This window comes from Lygodium microphyllum, chromosome 16, assembly GCF_053477565.2.
Source record: "Lygodium microphyllum isolate KBCC chromosome 16, Lygodium_microphyllum_v1.1.10, whole genome shotgun sequence".
Taxonomy (NCBI): domain Eukaryota; kingdom Viridiplantae; phylum Streptophyta; class Polypodiopsida; order Schizaeales; family Lygodiaceae; genus Lygodium; species Lygodium microphyllum.
This window is the reverse complement of record NC_141150.1, coordinates 41,284,802-41,303,423: the sequence shown is the minus strand read 5'-3', so window position 1 is coordinate 41,303,423 and position 18,622 is coordinate 41,284,802. Positions and strand designations below refer to the sequence as shown.

Here is an 18,622-nt window from a genome sequence, read left to right as displayed (position 1 = left end):
CAAGATGCATTGGCATATGTCAAGAGATGTGATGAATGTCAAAGACATGATAGTAGGGAGAATAGAAAGCGCCTGCTGACTCCTATTATGTCTATACTACCATTCGAGAAGTGGGGCATCAATTTTGTGTGTCCCATTACCCTATCTTCCTCTACACAGAAGATCTTGGATGATGGTCTTGTCACATTGACTAAGATCAAAACCCAAGATAACCCTACAAATATTCTCACTAAAAGTCTTGCAAAGGCTTAGCATGAGCATTGCATCTTATTAGTTGGAGTTGGTTAGCTTAAAAGTACCACTTCGATCCTTAAGTGGGAGGTTCTTGGGTGTAAAGTCCCTTCGTCTCCATGTATAAAGTTATACGGGTGTGATTACATACTTATTGTACCCTAATGTACAAATACATTCTTTATTCTTTGTGTACCATCACAATGCAATACAACTATATCTGCGTTCTCACTCTGTCTTACTCTCAATGCTGTTGCTTATACTTTTCTCTCACTCTTCCCTTCACCAACTTTGGATCAAGCTCATTTAGGTTTAGTAGAGCATAGAAGGTCTAGAGTATTGCCTGATAATCGAGGGGGAGGTTGCACCTCCACTCACCTAGTAATGGACAGCTTGGTTATGTGGTGGATCTCAGATGTATTTGGTTTACATTCAGGGTACTATATGCCTATAATACTCTTATCATTGGGATCACTATTTATTGTACTAGTCACTGTGAGTTGATATGTAGATGTGTATGGTTTGCACCTAGGCTCTTAAACTATGCATTTGCAAGGCCATTGGTATGTATGGAGTATATGGAATGTACGTTTGGATGTGATGTGCGTTTGCAAGGCATGTATAGAATACATGGCTAGTATGTAATGCACATTTGTAGGTGATGCAAGAGAAGTATATTTGCATAAGTTACATGTGGTTTACGGCTGATGTATGTTTTACACGACTATCATATTGCACGTCATTGCTATGAGGTGGTGTTTATGCTGAGATCATGCATTACAATGCCTTGGCTGTTAGAGCACTGTTGGGATTTGGCATATAGATACACCCCTTATGGTTTTGATAGTTGTTATGATTCATATGGGTGGATCGTAATTGGTTCAACTGGGTGGAATTTCAGATGTGCAGAGGATATGAGCATGCTTAGGCAATAGGTGCACATGTTGTTTGACTATGATGCCAACATGTGTTTCAAGTAGTGGCAATGTTTGCTTTTGATAAATAAGAGTGCTATCAAGGGAAATTGCAAGGATTTCAAAGGGGAGGTCTATTACGAGGACATGAAATTTTGGTGCTTTGTTTAGCATCTGTTTAAGTGTTGATCAAATGTGCAAATGTGAGGTGCAAGTTAGTTATTTCACAATGATGGGCCAAGGACCTTGAGAAGTCAGTGCGTGTCAAAGGTAAAAGTTGTGACAAGTTGTGTTAGTCAAGTACTCCGTGGTGCTTGGTGCCAGACTTTGGCTTAGAAGATCTTACTAGCTCCCCAACGGATCTATCTTTTCCTCAAATTCATTCCACTTATAAGATCATATTATTCTTTCCCCTATCTAGTGATTCTCAGCTCATGAATGAGAAGCATGAATAGAGAAGACTTTTGCTTCCTACACAATTTCATAAACATATTGTATGGCTCTCCTATTAGAGCTTTTTGGTTCTCATCCCTTTGCCTCATTTTGCATGCCCTTAGCTTCATAGAGTTTCATTTGAAGCAAATAAATTGATATCTCATTATTGCATGTATGAATCCCCCTCTGAACACAAGGTATCTGAAAGTTCATGAGGGCTATGACACTTTTATTTTGGACTTTAGTTGAAGAGTGTTATCCTTGTGTCAAATCAATGCAAGTTCTACTAAAACCTTCATCTGCATTGAAGCATATCACTGCAGTTTGAATCAGTACATTTAGTGCAGAATTGAGTAAAATTTCAATGGGGTTCAGTACTCTTCGAGCCCAAGGCTTGGCATTTGGGCTGTTTGCTGTCCATTCCTATCGATAGGCTGCTTCAACCATTGCATCCACTTCTGCAAGTAAAGAGAGCAAGTGCTGCTGCCCTAGGGGGGAGCAGTCTAAGTATTAGAACCTCATGTAGGGTTCCTCTAACCCTAGGTTCAGTTTTTGTATTCTGGAAGTGTACTTGAATAGAAGTATACGGTTTACTCTCAAAAATTAATGCGGAAATAGCTTTAATTGTTGTGAAGCATGTTATGTAATCTGGGAAAGAGTGGTTATGCTGATAATATCATTACGGAACTTTTAACTATGGCTGTTCTATGACTTGAGACATGCTCCTTTATTAATTTTCTACTCATTGTCCAATGGTTTGATTACTAATCTTCATAATTTCATGTGGCTTTGAGTCTATTGTTGTTGGCAAGCTAGTATACAAGATAATGAAATGTTTCATATTTGGTAAAACAGCAGCTTGTTCTTTTTTGTGTTTTTTGGCAGTTCAAATGGAACCCGTTTCTGCTAGGCTGCTCCATGTTGGCTATTTTGTTGATCATGAAGCATCTGGTAACATAGATGGTTTTTCTATGTTGCTCGCATTAAATGTATGCACATGGAAGCCGACCTGGAGTCCTTTGGTTCTCATGTCTAATTTTTGGATTGGAATTTTAGGGGAAGACACACAAGAAACTCAGGTTTATGCGGGCTTCAGGACCATTAACAGCAGTTGTAGTTGGAACATTGTTTGCCTTTTTGGTCAATCCTTCAAACATTACACTGGTAATTACCTTCAGATTGTCACCAGTATTCTACTATACATTTTACTCATCCCTGAGATTGGAGATGCATACTCTTGCTTTGAAAACACATGTTTGTGGTTTGCTTGCATGTGCCCTCTTTTGTCATGACTTGGGAGTCTGACGTTGCAAAATTATACGACACTCATGTTGCTCGATTTCATGGAGAAATCTTTAGATGAGAGGATTAATGATAGAGTAAACCATCCAGATTGTCATGTGTTTCTACAAAGATTTAGCACAGCCTGAAAACTGATGCTTCTTGTTGATGTTTTTTTTTTCCTTGGGTGCATTTGTGAGAAATTATATTAATCACATGAGAAGTACAAGAGTCATGGCAGGGAAGAAGAATGCTTGCTTGCTGCTGCTGCTGCTTGTTTCTCTTGGCAGTTTTCCTGGTGTGGCTTAACATTGACTACATTATTGCTTTTCATGTAGAGCAGTAATTTATTGACTCTGGATTTGTCTCCAAAAATGTATTCATTAAATAATTGAATTTGTCATTAGATATCGTTTAGGCTGTGTAAATTTCTCTCCAAATGGAGGGTAATTGTGCAAACATAACTTTAATAGTAGGTAAGGGTGCTGTTATAAAAAACAGGCATTTAAAGTGTGCAAACAGAACTTTAATAGGTAAGGGTGCTGTTATAAAAAATAGACATTTAAAGTGATCAAGCAAAACCAGCTCCAGCTTTGTTTTGATTTGTTTAAAGGTCTATGTGCTTTTAGAAGTGCATTACAAAGCTTGGGTTTATGTGTCATAGCATTGTTCTTTGCAAGGAGGCCAATTTAAATCCATTACATTCTGGTTCAGGTGGGATCTATTCCACAAGGTCTCCCTAAATTTTCTCTGCCGAAAAATTTTGGAAATGTGCCAGACCTCATAGGAACAACATTGCTTATTACAGGTGTTGCCATTTTGGTAGGTGGTGGATTTGTTCAATCTTTAAGATTTAATGACATTTCCAGCCATATCTTTTGTAACAAGGGCATGAATAACTGCCATTTCATTGCAGGAATCAGTTGGTATCGCCAAAGCACTAGCAGCTAGAAATGGTTATGAAATCGATTCCAACCAAGAGGTACACAATTTTCTCATACTAAAGGATGTTCTTATATTTTGTTACTGTAAGGTAGACGAGTTCTCATTTCAAATGTGCCATGTACCAAATGAATATTGAGTCTTTTCCTCCCATCAACATAGATGAATCCTCGTTTTAAATGTGCTATGTGCCAAATAAATGTGGGGTCTTTTCCTGCCATCAACATACAACTATGTTTTTCTGTAGTCTGTCTGAGATTATTGTTGCTGCCATCCTTCTCACAGATAAGCAGCAATAGTATGCAACAACTATATTCACTGATGCAGAGAGATAAAATCTTCCTCTCTGGAGGTATTGCTGCTAGACTACCGTATCAGAGGAAAATTCCAGATTAGCCATGTTCACTATCAAGTAAGATGGTTGTCTCTCTGTACTCCCTCTTCGTCTTGAAATTTCATGGTTGTGGGGATGGCTTATAGACGGTTGCCAGCATTGGTCTGTGCTAGCACACCAAATTTGCATATGTATAGAGACTTGCATCATGGTTGTCAGGGTTCAATTGCCTGACTTCATATGTGCAGTTCTTCAGGCCTCACCGTACAATTGAGGCACTAAAGCAGTTTGACAGCCTAGCATATTGTTATGCACTTGTTTTCCATCGAGGCCTTTCTGTGTTTGGCACAACGATTCATGTGAGTGTAGAGGAGCTTTGACTGTCTTTTTTTTATTTTCAAGTAAAATGTGGCTGATTATATTACTAAAAAAACTGATTACAATGGAGTGTTCATGCTCAACAGACTAGTTGGAGCTGATGAAAGTCACAAATACATCATGTATACAAGCCTCTCAAGGTGGTCTGCGGGGGATGGGGGCAAAAACCCATGGAAGGGGGGTGTATTGCCATCTGGGGCTGCCTGCATGCATCACGAAAAACAGGTCTTCGCCACCCCAAGTGCGCATGAAATGACATTGGAGCTCCTGACAAGACTTGGACTCGCCCTGCACCTGATCCCATCGGCCGCGAAGGGAGTGGATCATGGAGGTCTAGAGCTTTGCTAAGGTTGCCTGTACTGAAAGTCTCTCTCTGCTGAAAGCCTCTTGACACGGCGCCTTCCAGATATGCCAACCAGTAGGACTTCCTATGATCTCCCATACCTCAGAGCGGCCTTCTGTGGGCTCCAGTACCTGGCGGATGGGTAGAGCCTCTAAATCGACCATTGCGCACGACCCTGCCTCGATAATGAATATCGTGTCGTGCATCCCGGCCTCACACACAAGGTGATGGCCTTGGCTGACCGCCTGCCAGTAGAAAGCTCCTCATGAGATACATCCAAGGCTAGGTGCTATACGGCGAAGGATGCGGCATGCTTCTCTCCACATGAGTTGCGCCGCCTCACACGAGCAAAGGCAGTGCTTTGGGGTTTCCAGAGACTGCTGTGTGCAGCGCTTACAACCTCCCTTCTGCATCTGGGTAAGCCAGCTTCCCACCGCCAATCCTCCATGTGCTACGAGCCATAAAAAATATGATACCCTCTTGGCCTCCAGCTATCCCATAGGCGGCACCAGAAGGTCCATTGGAAAGGCTTTGTGATACTCTGCTGCGCCGAGTGCCTGCTACGTGACGCCACCCAATCCATATCTTCCTACATCAGTACATGTTTGCCAATCCTGGCGGTGTACTCCAGGAACCTCGGTGGCTTCTTGGTGACCGCACTGGCCGGCCATAGCCACTCTTTGGATCCCACTCTAGCTCATCAAGTGGCATGCCCTCCCAGATCCAGAGGCGCCATTCCCTAAGATCGTGCGACAAGACAAAAGGGTCCAGTCGCTATGTCTTCCCCTGAAGGCCAATCACCTGGATCCTTTTTCATGAAAGGACAACTATCCCCTCATCCTGTTGTCCTCTGTCAAGAGCCAGACGCCCCTTCCTGTACGGTGAAGAAGGTCCCAGGTGGAGCACCGCCCACTCTACCTGCAACTTGTAGGGGGATGCCTGCTGGTGAAAACCTAGTGGCCCATACCTCCGCGGCCTCTATTGGCTCTCGTATCGGGGGAGCAAGCCACTCCTGAGGTATTGCTGCATCTATCTCCCTTCTCCTCAGCTCCACTCCTCTCTGGCAGCCTGATACTTGCTGTAGCACCTTCTCGTCCACCATCTTGTACACCTCCCGCCATGTCCTGATGGTACGAGCCAGGCCAGCTTCCCAACTAGCCCACTAGATGTGGGGGCGCTTGCCAATCTGTGCCCCTTCCCGATCCTTGACCTGGGATTTCCAGATCATCGGCTGACGGTCTATCTCCTCCTAGTAGCTTGGGGGGCTTTGGATTAGGGCCTTACGGAGGCCCTGCCACACATGGAGCAAGTTGCGTGTAGGAAGGATGATCTGGGGGGGGGAGGGGGGGTTTGATCTGGGCTGACGTGAAGACACACACACACACACACACACACACACACACACACACACACACACACACACACACACACACACACACAACACACACACACACACACACACACACACACACACACACACACACACACACACACACACACACACACACACACACACACACACACACACACACACACACACACACACACACACACACACACACACACACACACACACACACACACACACACACACACACACACACACACACACACACACACACACACACACACACACACACACACACACACACACACACACACACACACACACACACACAGGCGATGTACCAGGCCGTTGCTAGGAGGACGTGGTTTACCACCAGGGCTCGACGGGCTAGTGAGAGGCGAGCCGTGCTCTAGTAGGTCAGCTTCCTTTGAATAGAATCGAGGATTGGAAGAAACTGCTGGGCGGGAGTGATGTCCAGTCCCACCTAGAACCCTAGGTACCAGACGGTCTGCCCTCTGCTCACCCATGTAAATCCCAGGTGGACGCCCCACTCCGTGCTAGAGTTCGGGTCTGTGAGGACACCAACCGACTTTCGCCAGTTGATTTTCGCTCCCGCTGTAGAATAGAACACCTCAAGATCGAGCCTCAGTCTCTCGAGCATCCACTCATCATCCTCTATGTAGAGTGCTGTATCATCTGCATACTCTGAGTCTAACAACTTAGTCTCCTCTCTCACTGGAAGTCGGAGGCTGCGTAATCTGCTCACACATGACCTCAGGAAGTGAGACATCGCCTCTTCAAAGAGTAGGAAACAAGTACGGGGCCAGGGGGCAGCCCTTCCGGACCATTTTCTCTAGCAGAAACTTCTCCCCTCGCCTACCACCTATGAAAATCCTGCTCGTGGCCGATGTATGAAGTGCAGAGAATCGGTGAATCCAAGCCTGGAGGAAACCCAACCTTACCATGCTGCCCTCTAGGAAAACCCAATCCACCCTGTCATAAGCTTTCTCGAAATCCAAGAGTAGTACGGCCACTCTTGGCCCAGTGTGATGAGACCACTCTGTCGCCTCAAAGAAGATGAATACATTGTCTAGGATTCTCCTATCCTGGACAAAGCCTGCCTGTGTGTCATGGATGATGTCTGGAAGCATGGGGTGTAGTCGCCTACCAATCGTCTTTGCCAGTGCCTTATAGGCCACTGACAATAAGGTGATCAGTCTCACTGGGAAAGCTCCAACCGGTCTCTGCCTTTGGGGAAAAGACTGATAAGATCTGCTGAAAGAGTCCCTGGCATCTGTCCTGAAGTGAAAATCTCTTAGAAGGCCATCAATAGGGGGTCTTTCACCACTCCCCAATAGGTAGTGAATAAGGCCTTAGAGAGGCCATCCTCTGGCGGGCATTTCTGCCTGTCCTGTGTATGGAAAGCCTCCTCTAGTTCCTTCTCTGTGAAGAGGGCTATAGGAGGGAGTATCCCATCTCCTTTGTGATGAGGGATGGGATGTGATCCCGGACCTGTTGTCTACATCGCTGTCCTCTAGCTGAGGTTGGAAGAGGCGTCTATAGTAGTCGGTAGCAATCTGCATCACCTCGTTTGGGCTAGAACAGGTTCTCCCATACTAATCTCAAAGGCTGCGTATCTGCGCGAGGCTAGTGCACTTGGAAAAACTCCCTGCACATCGTATTTCCCTTCCGTGCCCAGAAAGCTGTTGAGGTGTGGAAAGAGAACTCTGAGTGCCTATCCTCTAGGCCAGCAATGGCTGCTCGCGTGCGCATCTCCTGTTTGTGGAGGGTGGGATCCCGTGATGCCTCTTGTACTAATCTCTGCGTGGTTGCAAGGTCCCGCCCGAGTGCTCTCTCCTCCTCCTAGCTTTGCTACCTGGCACGTATGGCTGCCTCTTGGCAGATTTTGCTCAACTCGGCTAGGATCTCTGCAACCTCCTTTGTGATCTGGTCCCTCCTACCCTACTCCCTGGTCGAAATCTGCTCTACCTTTCTTGTCACCTCCTCCCTCCTATAGATTGAGTCACGGATCCAACCGGATATTGTGTCTAGGGCAGATATTGGGGGATCTAGTGTAAGGAGAACCGGGCAATGATTAGACAACGTGGTGCCCACTAGAATGCCCAATTTGGCCTCCACGTGAGCCTCCCCTCTCTCCCACATAAAATCTGTCCAACCGCTCCAATAGGACTTCACCTAGCTGCCTGTATCCCTAAGAGAAGTCCAACGACGTCTCCCTCCTCTGGAAGGCAGGGTCTCTCGAGGCATCGTGTGCTCCTACTACCAGTAGAAAGACCTCCCATGCCTCTTGCTCCTCCCCAGCCATGCCTTGGTAGTGGTTGCCTCTGCCCTGCTGGTCCTCCAAAGCCTCCAGGTTGTTGAAGTCTCCTTCAATGATCTAGGAGTCCACCTTTGGGAGTCCATCCGCGATCTTCTAGAACATGCTACGTGTCCTAACCTCCATAGGGGAATAAACATTGAGGACTCCAAGCCATGAGTCCCCAATATCCAATCCGATCCATAGAACCCTTCTTGCCACTATTGTCCCGTGGTCTCGTACACAAGCGATGAGACTCGGGGCAATAGAGGTGCATACGCCTCCACTCTTGCCGTGGGCACCTATGGCATGCTCCCAGTAAGTGTGCGAGCTGCCCGGGAGTACCTTCCCTATCCATTGGGCATGGGTGGGAGTGAGCTTGTGCTCCTCTAGAAGTAAGATGTCGATCCATCCGGCAAGAGCAGGCTGCAGCTTCTTCTGAACAATCAACTTCTTGGAACCACGTGCCCCACTGTAGTGGAGACTATTCACATTCCAGGATGCAAGGTGTATGCTCAAGGGGGAATAAACATTGAGGACTCCAAGCCATGAGTCCCCAATATCCAATCCGTAGGGGAATAAACATTGAGGACTCCAAGCCATGAGCCCCCAATATCCAATCTGATGCATAGAACCCTCCTTGCCACTATTGTCCCGTGGTCTCGTACACAAGCGATGAGACTCGGGGCAATAGAGGTGCATATGCTTCCACTCTTGCCGTGGGCACCTATGGCATGTTCCCAGTAAGTTTGCGAGCTGCCCGAGAGTACCTTCCCTATCCGTTGGGCGTGGGTGAAGTGAGCTTGTGCTCCTATAGAAGTAAGATGTCGATCCATCCGGCAACAGCAAGCTGCAGCTTCTTGTGAACAATCAACTCCTTGGAACCACGTGCCCCACTATAGTGGAGACTATTCACATTCCAGGATGCAAGGTGTAAGCTCATGGGGAAACGTGCGATTGATCGAACATGCATTTGTTCGGTGTGGAGGCTGCTGATGAAGAGGAAAAGCTATGGGGCATGCAAGTACGCTTTGCCGTAGGTCTAGACGGCAAACTCTAGTTTCCCATGGTGGCCCTCGTTCAGATCATAGGAGTGATAGATGTTCCAGGTGGTACTATCAATGCATCTATCAGCCATATTGAGAGTTGTGACTCTGTACACAAGTAGAAACGGGCCGCTTGTGCTAGGGGCAACTCGATGACATCCCTCGGAGCTCTTCCTCTGCTGTGCGACTGTGCCCTACTGCACGGAGTCCTACCTGACGTCTCCCCTCGGACGCTGCACAGTCGCCTGGAGCTGCGCCCTCAGCTACTCGCCTGCTTTCACACGCCCTATTAGTCAGGGGTGCACCTGCTCGCGTCCGTCCTATTCTGCACAGGAGCCCCGTTGCAGTCCTGTTGCTGTAGCCTGGCGGTTTCCTAATTTTGCAGGTTTGCGGGACCTGCAGAGTGTGTGTGTGAGAGAGAGAGAGAGAGAGAGAGAGAGAGAGAGAGAGAGAGAGAGAGAGAGAGGCGAGAGAGAGAGAGAGAGCGAGAGAGAGAGAGAGAGAGAGAGAGAGAGAGAGAGAGAGAGAGAGAGAGAGAGAGAGAGAGAGAGAGAGAGAGAGAGAGAGAGAGAGAGAGAGAGAGACGCCCACGCCCAGTTCTTGTCAACTCTAAGTCAGCCAGTCGTTAGAGAGGCAGTGTCTTGACTCGTGTGCCCACGGATGTGGGGAGAGAGAGAGAGAGAGAGAGAGAGAGAGAGAGAGAGAGAGAGAGAGAGAGAGAGAGAGAGAGAGAGAGAGAGAGAGAGAGAGAAGCATGGCTGGTCTGGATATGGCTTTTCTCGACCAAACGGTGGCAGCCCTTGGTCCGGGTTTTGATACAGAGGAACCAGAGGATATGGTTCCTTGCACAGAGGAGCTGCCTCCTGCTCCTAACTTTCAGCTTGTGGGCAAACGCTCCAAGCACACTTCGGAAGAGACAATGGGTCATCAGGATCGTTCTTATGCGTAGGTTGCCTCTGATTCTGTGGATTCTCAAGATATTGATTGGGAGCATTTGCTGGAGTTTGCCAACACTCAGCTTGGCGATTATGTCCAACATAATCATGAAGCGTTTTTTGACTCTGGATCTGAAGATGTTCTTGAAGCCACGGTGGACCCGAAAAATGTCTTGCGCTCTTTTTCGGTGTTTTATGACTGTGCCGTTATCCTCTTTTTCAGTGGCAGGATTCCAGTGCTTTCCCATATTGGCCAGTGGCTGCACCATTTACTACAAGGGGAGTGTGTTGAGGAGATTTTTGTTGGGCCCCGAGGCTTCTATGAGGTGCTGTTGAAATCGGAGAAGCATCGGGCTGATCTCCTCTCTAAATTGCCATTGTTCTTTGATCGCTGTTTGGTCCATGTTGTGCCATGGCGGCCGATGGCAGACTTTCAGCGCCTGCTTCAACGTGAATGCTCGGTGTGGGTTGAATTGCCCGGCTGTCTATTGGCCTTTGTTGAAGGATGCCATGGCCATTGTGGGAATTGTTCTGGTCCCCTCGAGCCTAAGGCCCATGAATCGTAACCGTTTGTGCATGTTATTGGACACTGCTAGGAAAAGGCCTGCATGGTTTCGCATTAATTACTCTGGCATGCATCCTTTGCACTTTCGTTTGAAATGGGGCAACTTTGCAAATCACTGCTTTTCGTGTGGAAAATTGGGGCATTTTATGGCCGAATGCCCAGAGAAGCAACCGTCTTCAGATGATGAGCATGCTATGCTACCTATGGAAGACATGGTGCTTGATGCTCCATCACAGGATGCTACCCAGCCACCTAAAGTTTTGGATAAAGGTAAACAACCTGTTTCGGGTTTGGATTCTTGTGGCAATGACTGGGTTGAGGCACGTCCCAAAAAAGGGAAAGAGTTTGATGCTGGCATGGCGAATACTAGGCCTAATGTTTCACAAGATTCCATGCACACGTATATGCGCAGGAAAGAAATGTTGTGTTCAGAACACCCTGCGCGTACTATGGTTCCTTCTGCTCCTCGTAATCAGTCTACTAGAAAAGTATATACAGACAGCCCAAAGGGCCCACCCGCTAAACTGGCTTTTGATACTAGAGGGAATGTGATTACACCATGGGATCGTCGTTATCCTTGTTCCATCCCCAAGACAGTGGATATTCCGTCTACCTCTAAAGCTGGCCGTCAGAACTCTTTTGCTGTGTTAGCTGATTTTTTGGATGAGGGTGTGCTTGACATTCTAGCAGAAAAGGTTAAATCGAGGCAAGCGGTGCCTCGCTCCTGATCTTCTTTTTGAATGCACATGAAGATAGCCATGTGGAATGTGCGCGGCATTTGTTCTTGCCATAAGCAACATGCCATGTGGACTGTATTGCATGAGAATCAGTGGGATGTCTTGTGTGCGGTTGAGCACAAGAGTCATGGTGAAGCAGGAAAAGTTGTGGATTGCCATGGGTTTCGCTTGTTTTATGTAGGGACACACGCCGGGCATTATTCTGGTGTGCTTATGATCATAGTTGTTTTCAGATGCGTCTGAAATGAATTTCAGATGTCTGTAAACGTTTGAAAAACAGACGTTTGAAAACCCCATATCAGACTTGACGTTTTTTTAAATTAAAAAATGTTGACGACTTTACACAAAAGCATACAGAATGTGGTCGCCTTTATCTGCTGTGATACTAGTGGTGAATACAAGTCTGGGGAGTTTATCTTTGGCATCTTGAAAGATGTGATCCTTGATATTGGCCCAGATTATGTGGTGCAGGTATGTATTGACAATGCAGTTAACTGCGTGAGAGCAGGTGATTTGATTGAGCAAGAGTGGCCTAATATTTTTTTTACTAGATGTACATGCCATTGCTTGGATCTTCTGTTAGAAGATATTGGGAAGCTTGCTTGGATTGCCCCTGTGCTGGCTAAAGCAAATAAAGTTGTCACATTTGTTACACGCAAGTATACAATATTGGCATTGTATCGCCAATTCAGTAAAAAAGAACTATTGAAGCCATTGACCACACGGTTTGCTTACATGTTTATCATGTTAGTGAACTTGTTGGATGAGAGATGCTACAATGGTTTACGGCGTATGGTTGTTAGTGATGCCTGGGTGAGGAAGAAAGCTTCACGTACAGTAAAGGGAATGGAAGTAGCTGAGATTGTTTTGGATGCACTCTTGAGAATGATGAAGATGATGAGTAGATTAGTTGATGACAGATGAATCATGAATCATGATATATGATGTGACTCTATTATGCAGTTTTCAGTTTTGCTTTTGGTTGTTCCCTTTCAGTTTTTAGTCTACTATGCAGTTGGCATTGGGCAACTTGGCTTGAATCTTGATGACAGATGTATCATGTATCATGTCAATTCCTTGAAAGTTAAATGATGAATCATGAATCCTTTTATATTGACTCAAACTCTCGAGTCTCAGTATTCAAAGTTCAAGAGTTGTGCATTGTTCTTTTATTTTGAAATTAGCACATGTTTATTATGTTTATTATATCTTAAAGTTGTGTATTTTTCTCATATTTTGTTAAGAATATGTTAAAAAATTAGGGTCACGTATGATTCAGGTCTAGGGTCTGAATCATACTCATTTCATACTTTCATACGTGTTTGCGTTTGACGTTTGATTCACGTATGGAAAAACTATGCTTATGATTGTACATGAGAGATATCAGCCTGTTCTTATTAAAAATGATGTACATGGGTGCTTTGTGGTAGTTGAAGTTTTATTTGAAGGCGAGATCTTATGGTTGCTGGGTCTCTATGCTCCGAATGACCCTTTATCCCACCAGGATCTTTGGAATACTTTGAAGACCTCCTTGTCACTTGGCAGACAGGGTTTTTTGATGGGGGATTTTAATATGTGTGTTGATTCTTCGCAGTCCACTTCAGAGCATTCGGTGATGGACGCTCCAGAAAGTCGGGTGTGGAATGCGTTTGCGCTTGTTGTACTTAAGCAAGATCTATGGTCTTGGCTACACCCTTCTTCTACAGGGTTTACTTTCCATTCGGCGCAGTATGTAACTACATGGTCGCGGTTGGACAGAATGTACATCATGCAGGATAATGATTTTCTTCCTGAGGTGCTGGCAATGACAGTCTTGCAGCAATATGCTTTGTCGGACCATTTCCCTCTCCAGCTTGAGATACTTGCGCAACCCATTGCACCTTTTATGCAATTGCTGGATAGACTCCCTTTACGTTTCAACTCCTCTTATTTGAAGCACTCAATCTTTCAGGGCTATATGCAGCAATTGATTGATAGATTTTTATTGGACTTCACCACTGAGGGCATTGCTTCCTTTGACCGATTGCTCGCAAATGTGCAGCGGGTTGCTCGGCAATATGGGATCCACCATGCCTCTCTTTGTCGGCCGCGCCACCAGGCAGCGGAGGACTTGCTAGCTTTGGATCGTTCTCTGCTGGTGGACAGTCCAGATGATGAATTTCTGCTGTCACTAGCAATGCGTTTGGCGGATCTTATTAAAGAGTTTCAGTTGAAATCTTATCAGCAGGCCAAATTGCAAAATTTGATTGAGAATTTGCAAGATAGTGCTTGTCAAACTCATAAGTTCTTTCGCGCTCTGCATGCCTCTCCTGCTCGAGAAAATATGTCTAGACTACAGAATTCAGAAGGTCGAATGGTCACTGATCCTCAGACTATTGTCAATATGTGTCGGAATTATTTTCTAGTGCTTCTTGGTTCTTCTCAGTCACCTTCTGACCAAGTTACGCATGCACGTTCAGTCTTCTATGATCTGGTCCGACATTAGGTTCCACTTGATATGCAAACTACTTTGGAGACAGATATTTGTGAGGAGGAGGTTATGGAAGTTTTGCTACGCCTGCCTAAGGATAAAAGTACCGGTTGGGATGGTCTCACCAATGAATTCTTTGAGAGTTCTGCTACCCAACTGGTGAAGCCATTGACGGCTATTTTTCAGCAGGTTTGGGAAACTGGGTTCATGCCTTCCTCTTGGAAAGAAGGTCTTATCAAATTGCTTCCAAAGGTTCCTTTGCCGTCGATGTTGCAACATTGGAGACCAATTTCTTTGATGGGTTCGATATATAAAATCTTTTCCAAAGTGCTGGCTAATCAGCTCCACAAGCATCTTCTGGCCATTGTGTATCCTCTTCAATATGGTTTCATTAAGGGCCGCAATATTCTGCATAATATCTTAAATGTGCAAATGGCTATTGACTATGCAAGGCACTCTAGTCAGGAGGTGGTCTTGATTCAATTGGATCTGGAAAAGGCTTTTGACTATTTAGACTGGTCTTTCATTGCAGAACTTATGTCTACTATGGGCTTTGGTACTCGGATGTCGCGATTGATCTACACCATTAGTGCTGCAGCTTCTTCGCGAGTTATGCTAAATGGTGGTGTTACAGAGCCCTTTGTCCTTGAGCATTAGATGTTTGGACGCTCTTTGGTCAAGCTTCTGGTCTTCGTATCAATGCTTTCAAATCAGCCATTCTAAGTTTCACGGAGTCCGATTTACAATCATTGGGCTGGTAGGGACAGGTGGTTCCATGTGGTTCCATTGTCAGGCATCTTGGGTACCCTTTGGGTATTGATGTTCGGCCAAAACATCTACTACAGTGGATTTCACAGAAACTAGCAGCTAAGTTTCTGTATTGGAAGTCGCAACCTTGGCTCTTCCATGTTCGCCTCAAAGTGGCTTAGACAATTATGCTGCCAATGCTCACATATTTCTTACCATTGCTGCCTCGAACTCCTACTACTTTGAATGCTCTCACTCGGGCCATTCGTTTCATGTTATGGAAGAAGGATTCATTGCTTGCATGTATTTCGTGGATTTCGTGGTCACATACATGTACCCCCAAACGTGTGGGTGGGGGGGCTATTTTGGATGCCAAAACTCATATGCTGGCACTTCGTTGGTCGCTTTTTCGTGCCATGTGTGTGGAGCATCACCCATGGGCCGTTATAGCCTGTTATTTTCTTGAGGACCGCGGGCTTCTGCATGGTAATACACAAATTCGAGGCTACTGAATTTATTTTTTGATGACACTAATATATTGTGAAAAATGATGGGACATCAATTAGAAACGTTTGGAACTGCTTGAATACCTGATGTATGGCCTTTGGCTCTAGGATAAATCATAACAAAACATGTATGAGGAGTCTAATCAAGCTTCCACTCCCTTTCTTAGTTAATCGATCAAGGCTACAAAATCACCATCACCACCACCACCACAACAACAACAATCAACAACCCAAACCACCACCACCAACAACAACCACGCCCAAAAAAAAAAAGGCTTGTTTTTTGGTAGGAATTCGTACGGGACGGTACGATACGAACCGTATAGTATGAACCAGTTCGTACTACGTACGAGTGCAACTATTGCTGTGTGGGAGGGGGAAGACTGCTGGTTGGAGGAGGATGAAGGCGTGTGTGGCTCATCACCTCCTGTGGGAGGAGGGGGGGTTGGTCTGGGAGGGATCACTTGAATGGGTGCGGATCATGGGGGGTGCTCGGCAGGGGAGGTGGTGGTGGGGAAGAGGATTGAGGGATGGTCGGGGTTATGTGCCGGGTGTGGGGGAGAGCTGGTGGCCCTGGGAGGGGGGGGGCTGTGGGCCAGGGTAAGTGGGGGGGTGGGTGTGGGGGCTGTGAGCTCTCAAGTGAGGTTGTGTTTAGCTTGGGTGGTGGATGTGCGGGACCGCGGTCCTGTCGGGCAGGGTGGGGCTGTGAAGTGATCTGCCGAGGGGGCGTCGCTCACCCTTCTTCTCCTTGCTGTCGAGACTGCGTTTGAGGAGCTGGCTGCGGCCCCCCCTGCCGTCAAGGTAAGTGAGGGGGGTCATGGGAGGTTGGGGGGGTGGGTGTGGGGGCTGTGGGCTCTCAAGTGAGGTTGTGTTTAGCTTGGGTGGTGGATGTGCGGGACTGCAGTCCTGTCGGGTAGGGCGGGGCTGTGGAGTGCTCTGCCAAGGGGGCGTCGCTCACCCTTTTGCTCCTTGCTGTTGAGACTGCGTCTAAGGAGCTGGCTGTGGCCTCCCCTGCCGTCTCCCTCTCTGTCGTCTCTGGATTCGTGTGAAGCCATCAGCATCCACTTGAGGGCTTGTCGGCAGAGCGGCCTTGGCTCCGAAACGGGTGCAATCTGTTGCCTGATGCCCAAAGTCGTGGCAACGTAGGCACTGCCTTGGTTGCTCAGTCACAATGACCTACTGCCTAAAGGAGTGACCTTCTGCCTCAATCTCCTGGAACTTTGGTATACTCTTTGTGTCTTTCTTGGCCACTCGTACCTTTGGGACTCCTGTTGCTTTCACTGTATCCGCGAAGGAGGCAGCAAGAACTGTGCCGAAGAGCCGTCCAAAGTCCTCCACTAACTGGCGGTACTCTACTACTAGTCTAGGGAAAAGTGGAGTGATTGGATGTCTGAGAAATCCGTTATGGAGCGCAAATGTCTCCACTGTGAAGCCGCTATACGAGGGGACAATGTAAATGACCCCCTTCGTGGAGGCATAGGGTGCGCTCTCCACTAAGTCACGAGTTGCATCCGTAGAGGTGAGTCGAACCATGAAGATCCGTTGGCCCATGAGGACTGCCTTTGCGATCTGCGTTGTGCCAATGCGCAGCGTGGAGTGGAGCCAATCCCGTAGTTGGGCCCTCGATGGGGAGTGTCCAACCACCTAACCAGAGATCACTGTTTCTTTCAACTCCAGCTCTGTTGCTCGGACGGCTAAGAGCTGTTCCTCTGAGAGGATGATACGCAGGGTGTTTGATTGGGGGGCACTTGCAGAATGCGCCGGCGTTTGACCAGAGGTTTCCATTGCACGTCCCTGTTGAGAACCTACCTATCGTGCTGCAATGCTACCGGGGGGGGGGGGGGGGGAAGAGTCGCTGCAGGGGGAGGGATTGCTATTTTCCAAAAATAGGTGGTGTATCTGCCTGGCTGGTGGCCCACAAGGTGGAGGTAGCGCCGGGGGGGGCAAGGTCTTACTTAGCGGGGGGGAGGGGACTGGCATAGGGCCTTGCAGGGATGGGGGGGGTTTGGTTGGGCGGGTGCACCATTGGCTGTAGGTAGGGCGATGGGCAGGGCGGCATCACTGGGCGGGGGTGACAGGCAGGGAGTGGGGGCAACGGGCCGGAGGCGGGGCCACAGGCGGAGGCGATGGCTAGGGGTCGAGGGTTACAAGCAGGCCAAGCGCCACCGCCGCCGGGGGGGGGGGGGGTGTGACGGGGCCACAGGCGATGGGGGCGGCAGGGGCAGGCATGATGCGACTCTTGGGGGTGGGGTAGCAGGTGACGTGACGGGCAGGGAGCTTCGTTTTCTCTACTATGTTGAATTTTTTAGATAGCTTTGACTGTCTATGTATTCGCATTTCAGTTTTCAGCTTGCAGTTTGTCTGTTTTCACATTGTTCAATGGCACATTTTGTCTTTTGCCATGTGGCAGTCTTGGCAGCAATGTTTCAGTCCAGTCAGCAGCATTTATTTCTTGTTGGACAGCCGGTCAGCAACGTTCATGACAGGTTAGGCTGTTTTCAGCATTCTTGCCCCCACTTTGGCAAGTCAGCCAGTTTTGCTGCACTCCCCTATTCATGGATGCTGCATATGAGGCTGCACATATTGCCAGATTGACATCTCCATTCTCTCATCATTGCCTGCCTTCTTCAGTCATCTTGTGCCACATTTTGGTGCCCTCACTGACACAGATCTGTATTCTGCAGGGGCTGTCTGTAGCAATCTTGTATTAAGCATTCATTCTCAGTTCAGTGCAGATCTTAATGCCGGATGCAGAGCAGACAGTGTGACACATGATTTTGAGGATCTAGGGTGGCTATAGGTGATGGATGCAGAGGATGCAGGCACAAGCAGGGTATCAGCTGATATTGGAGGATGCAGGCACAAGCAGGGTATCAGCTGATATTGGAGGAGAGAGCACTTGATATGGCCAAAACCTACTAGAGCTAGGGTTGTGACACCATCTAATTATCCACAATGGGATGAAGAAGTGGCCTGGATTCACTGGATTATGTACTAGGCTGCATTGAGACAATGGAGCTAGTTAGATCCTTTATTATGCCCTCTTGCCTGATTGGAGTGGATCATATCTACTTGTCCCTTGCCATATCTACC

The 18,622-nt window shown here is 47.2% G+C and overlaps 1 protein-coding gene across 1 annotated transcript in view; it reads left to right on the top strand.

Annotated features, from left to right (window-relative positions):
• Nucleotides 1-18,622, top strand: part of LOC148022730 (sulfate transporter 4.1, chloroplastic-like) — a 242,971-nt gene that overhangs the window by 105,611 nt on the left and 118,738 nt on the right. The window contains exons 5-8 of the mRNA XM_087695655.1: nucleotides 2,466-2,531; nucleotides 2,637-2,744; nucleotides 3,576-3,683; nucleotides 3,778-3,843. Of these exons, the coding sequence (XP_087551781.1) occupies nucleotides 2,466-2,531; nucleotides 2,637-2,744; nucleotides 3,576-3,683; nucleotides 3,778-3,843 (348 nt within the window). The remainder of the gene's footprint in view (nucleotides 1-2,465; nucleotides 2,532-2,636; nucleotides 2,745-3,575; nucleotides 3,684-3,777; nucleotides 3,844-18,622) is intronic.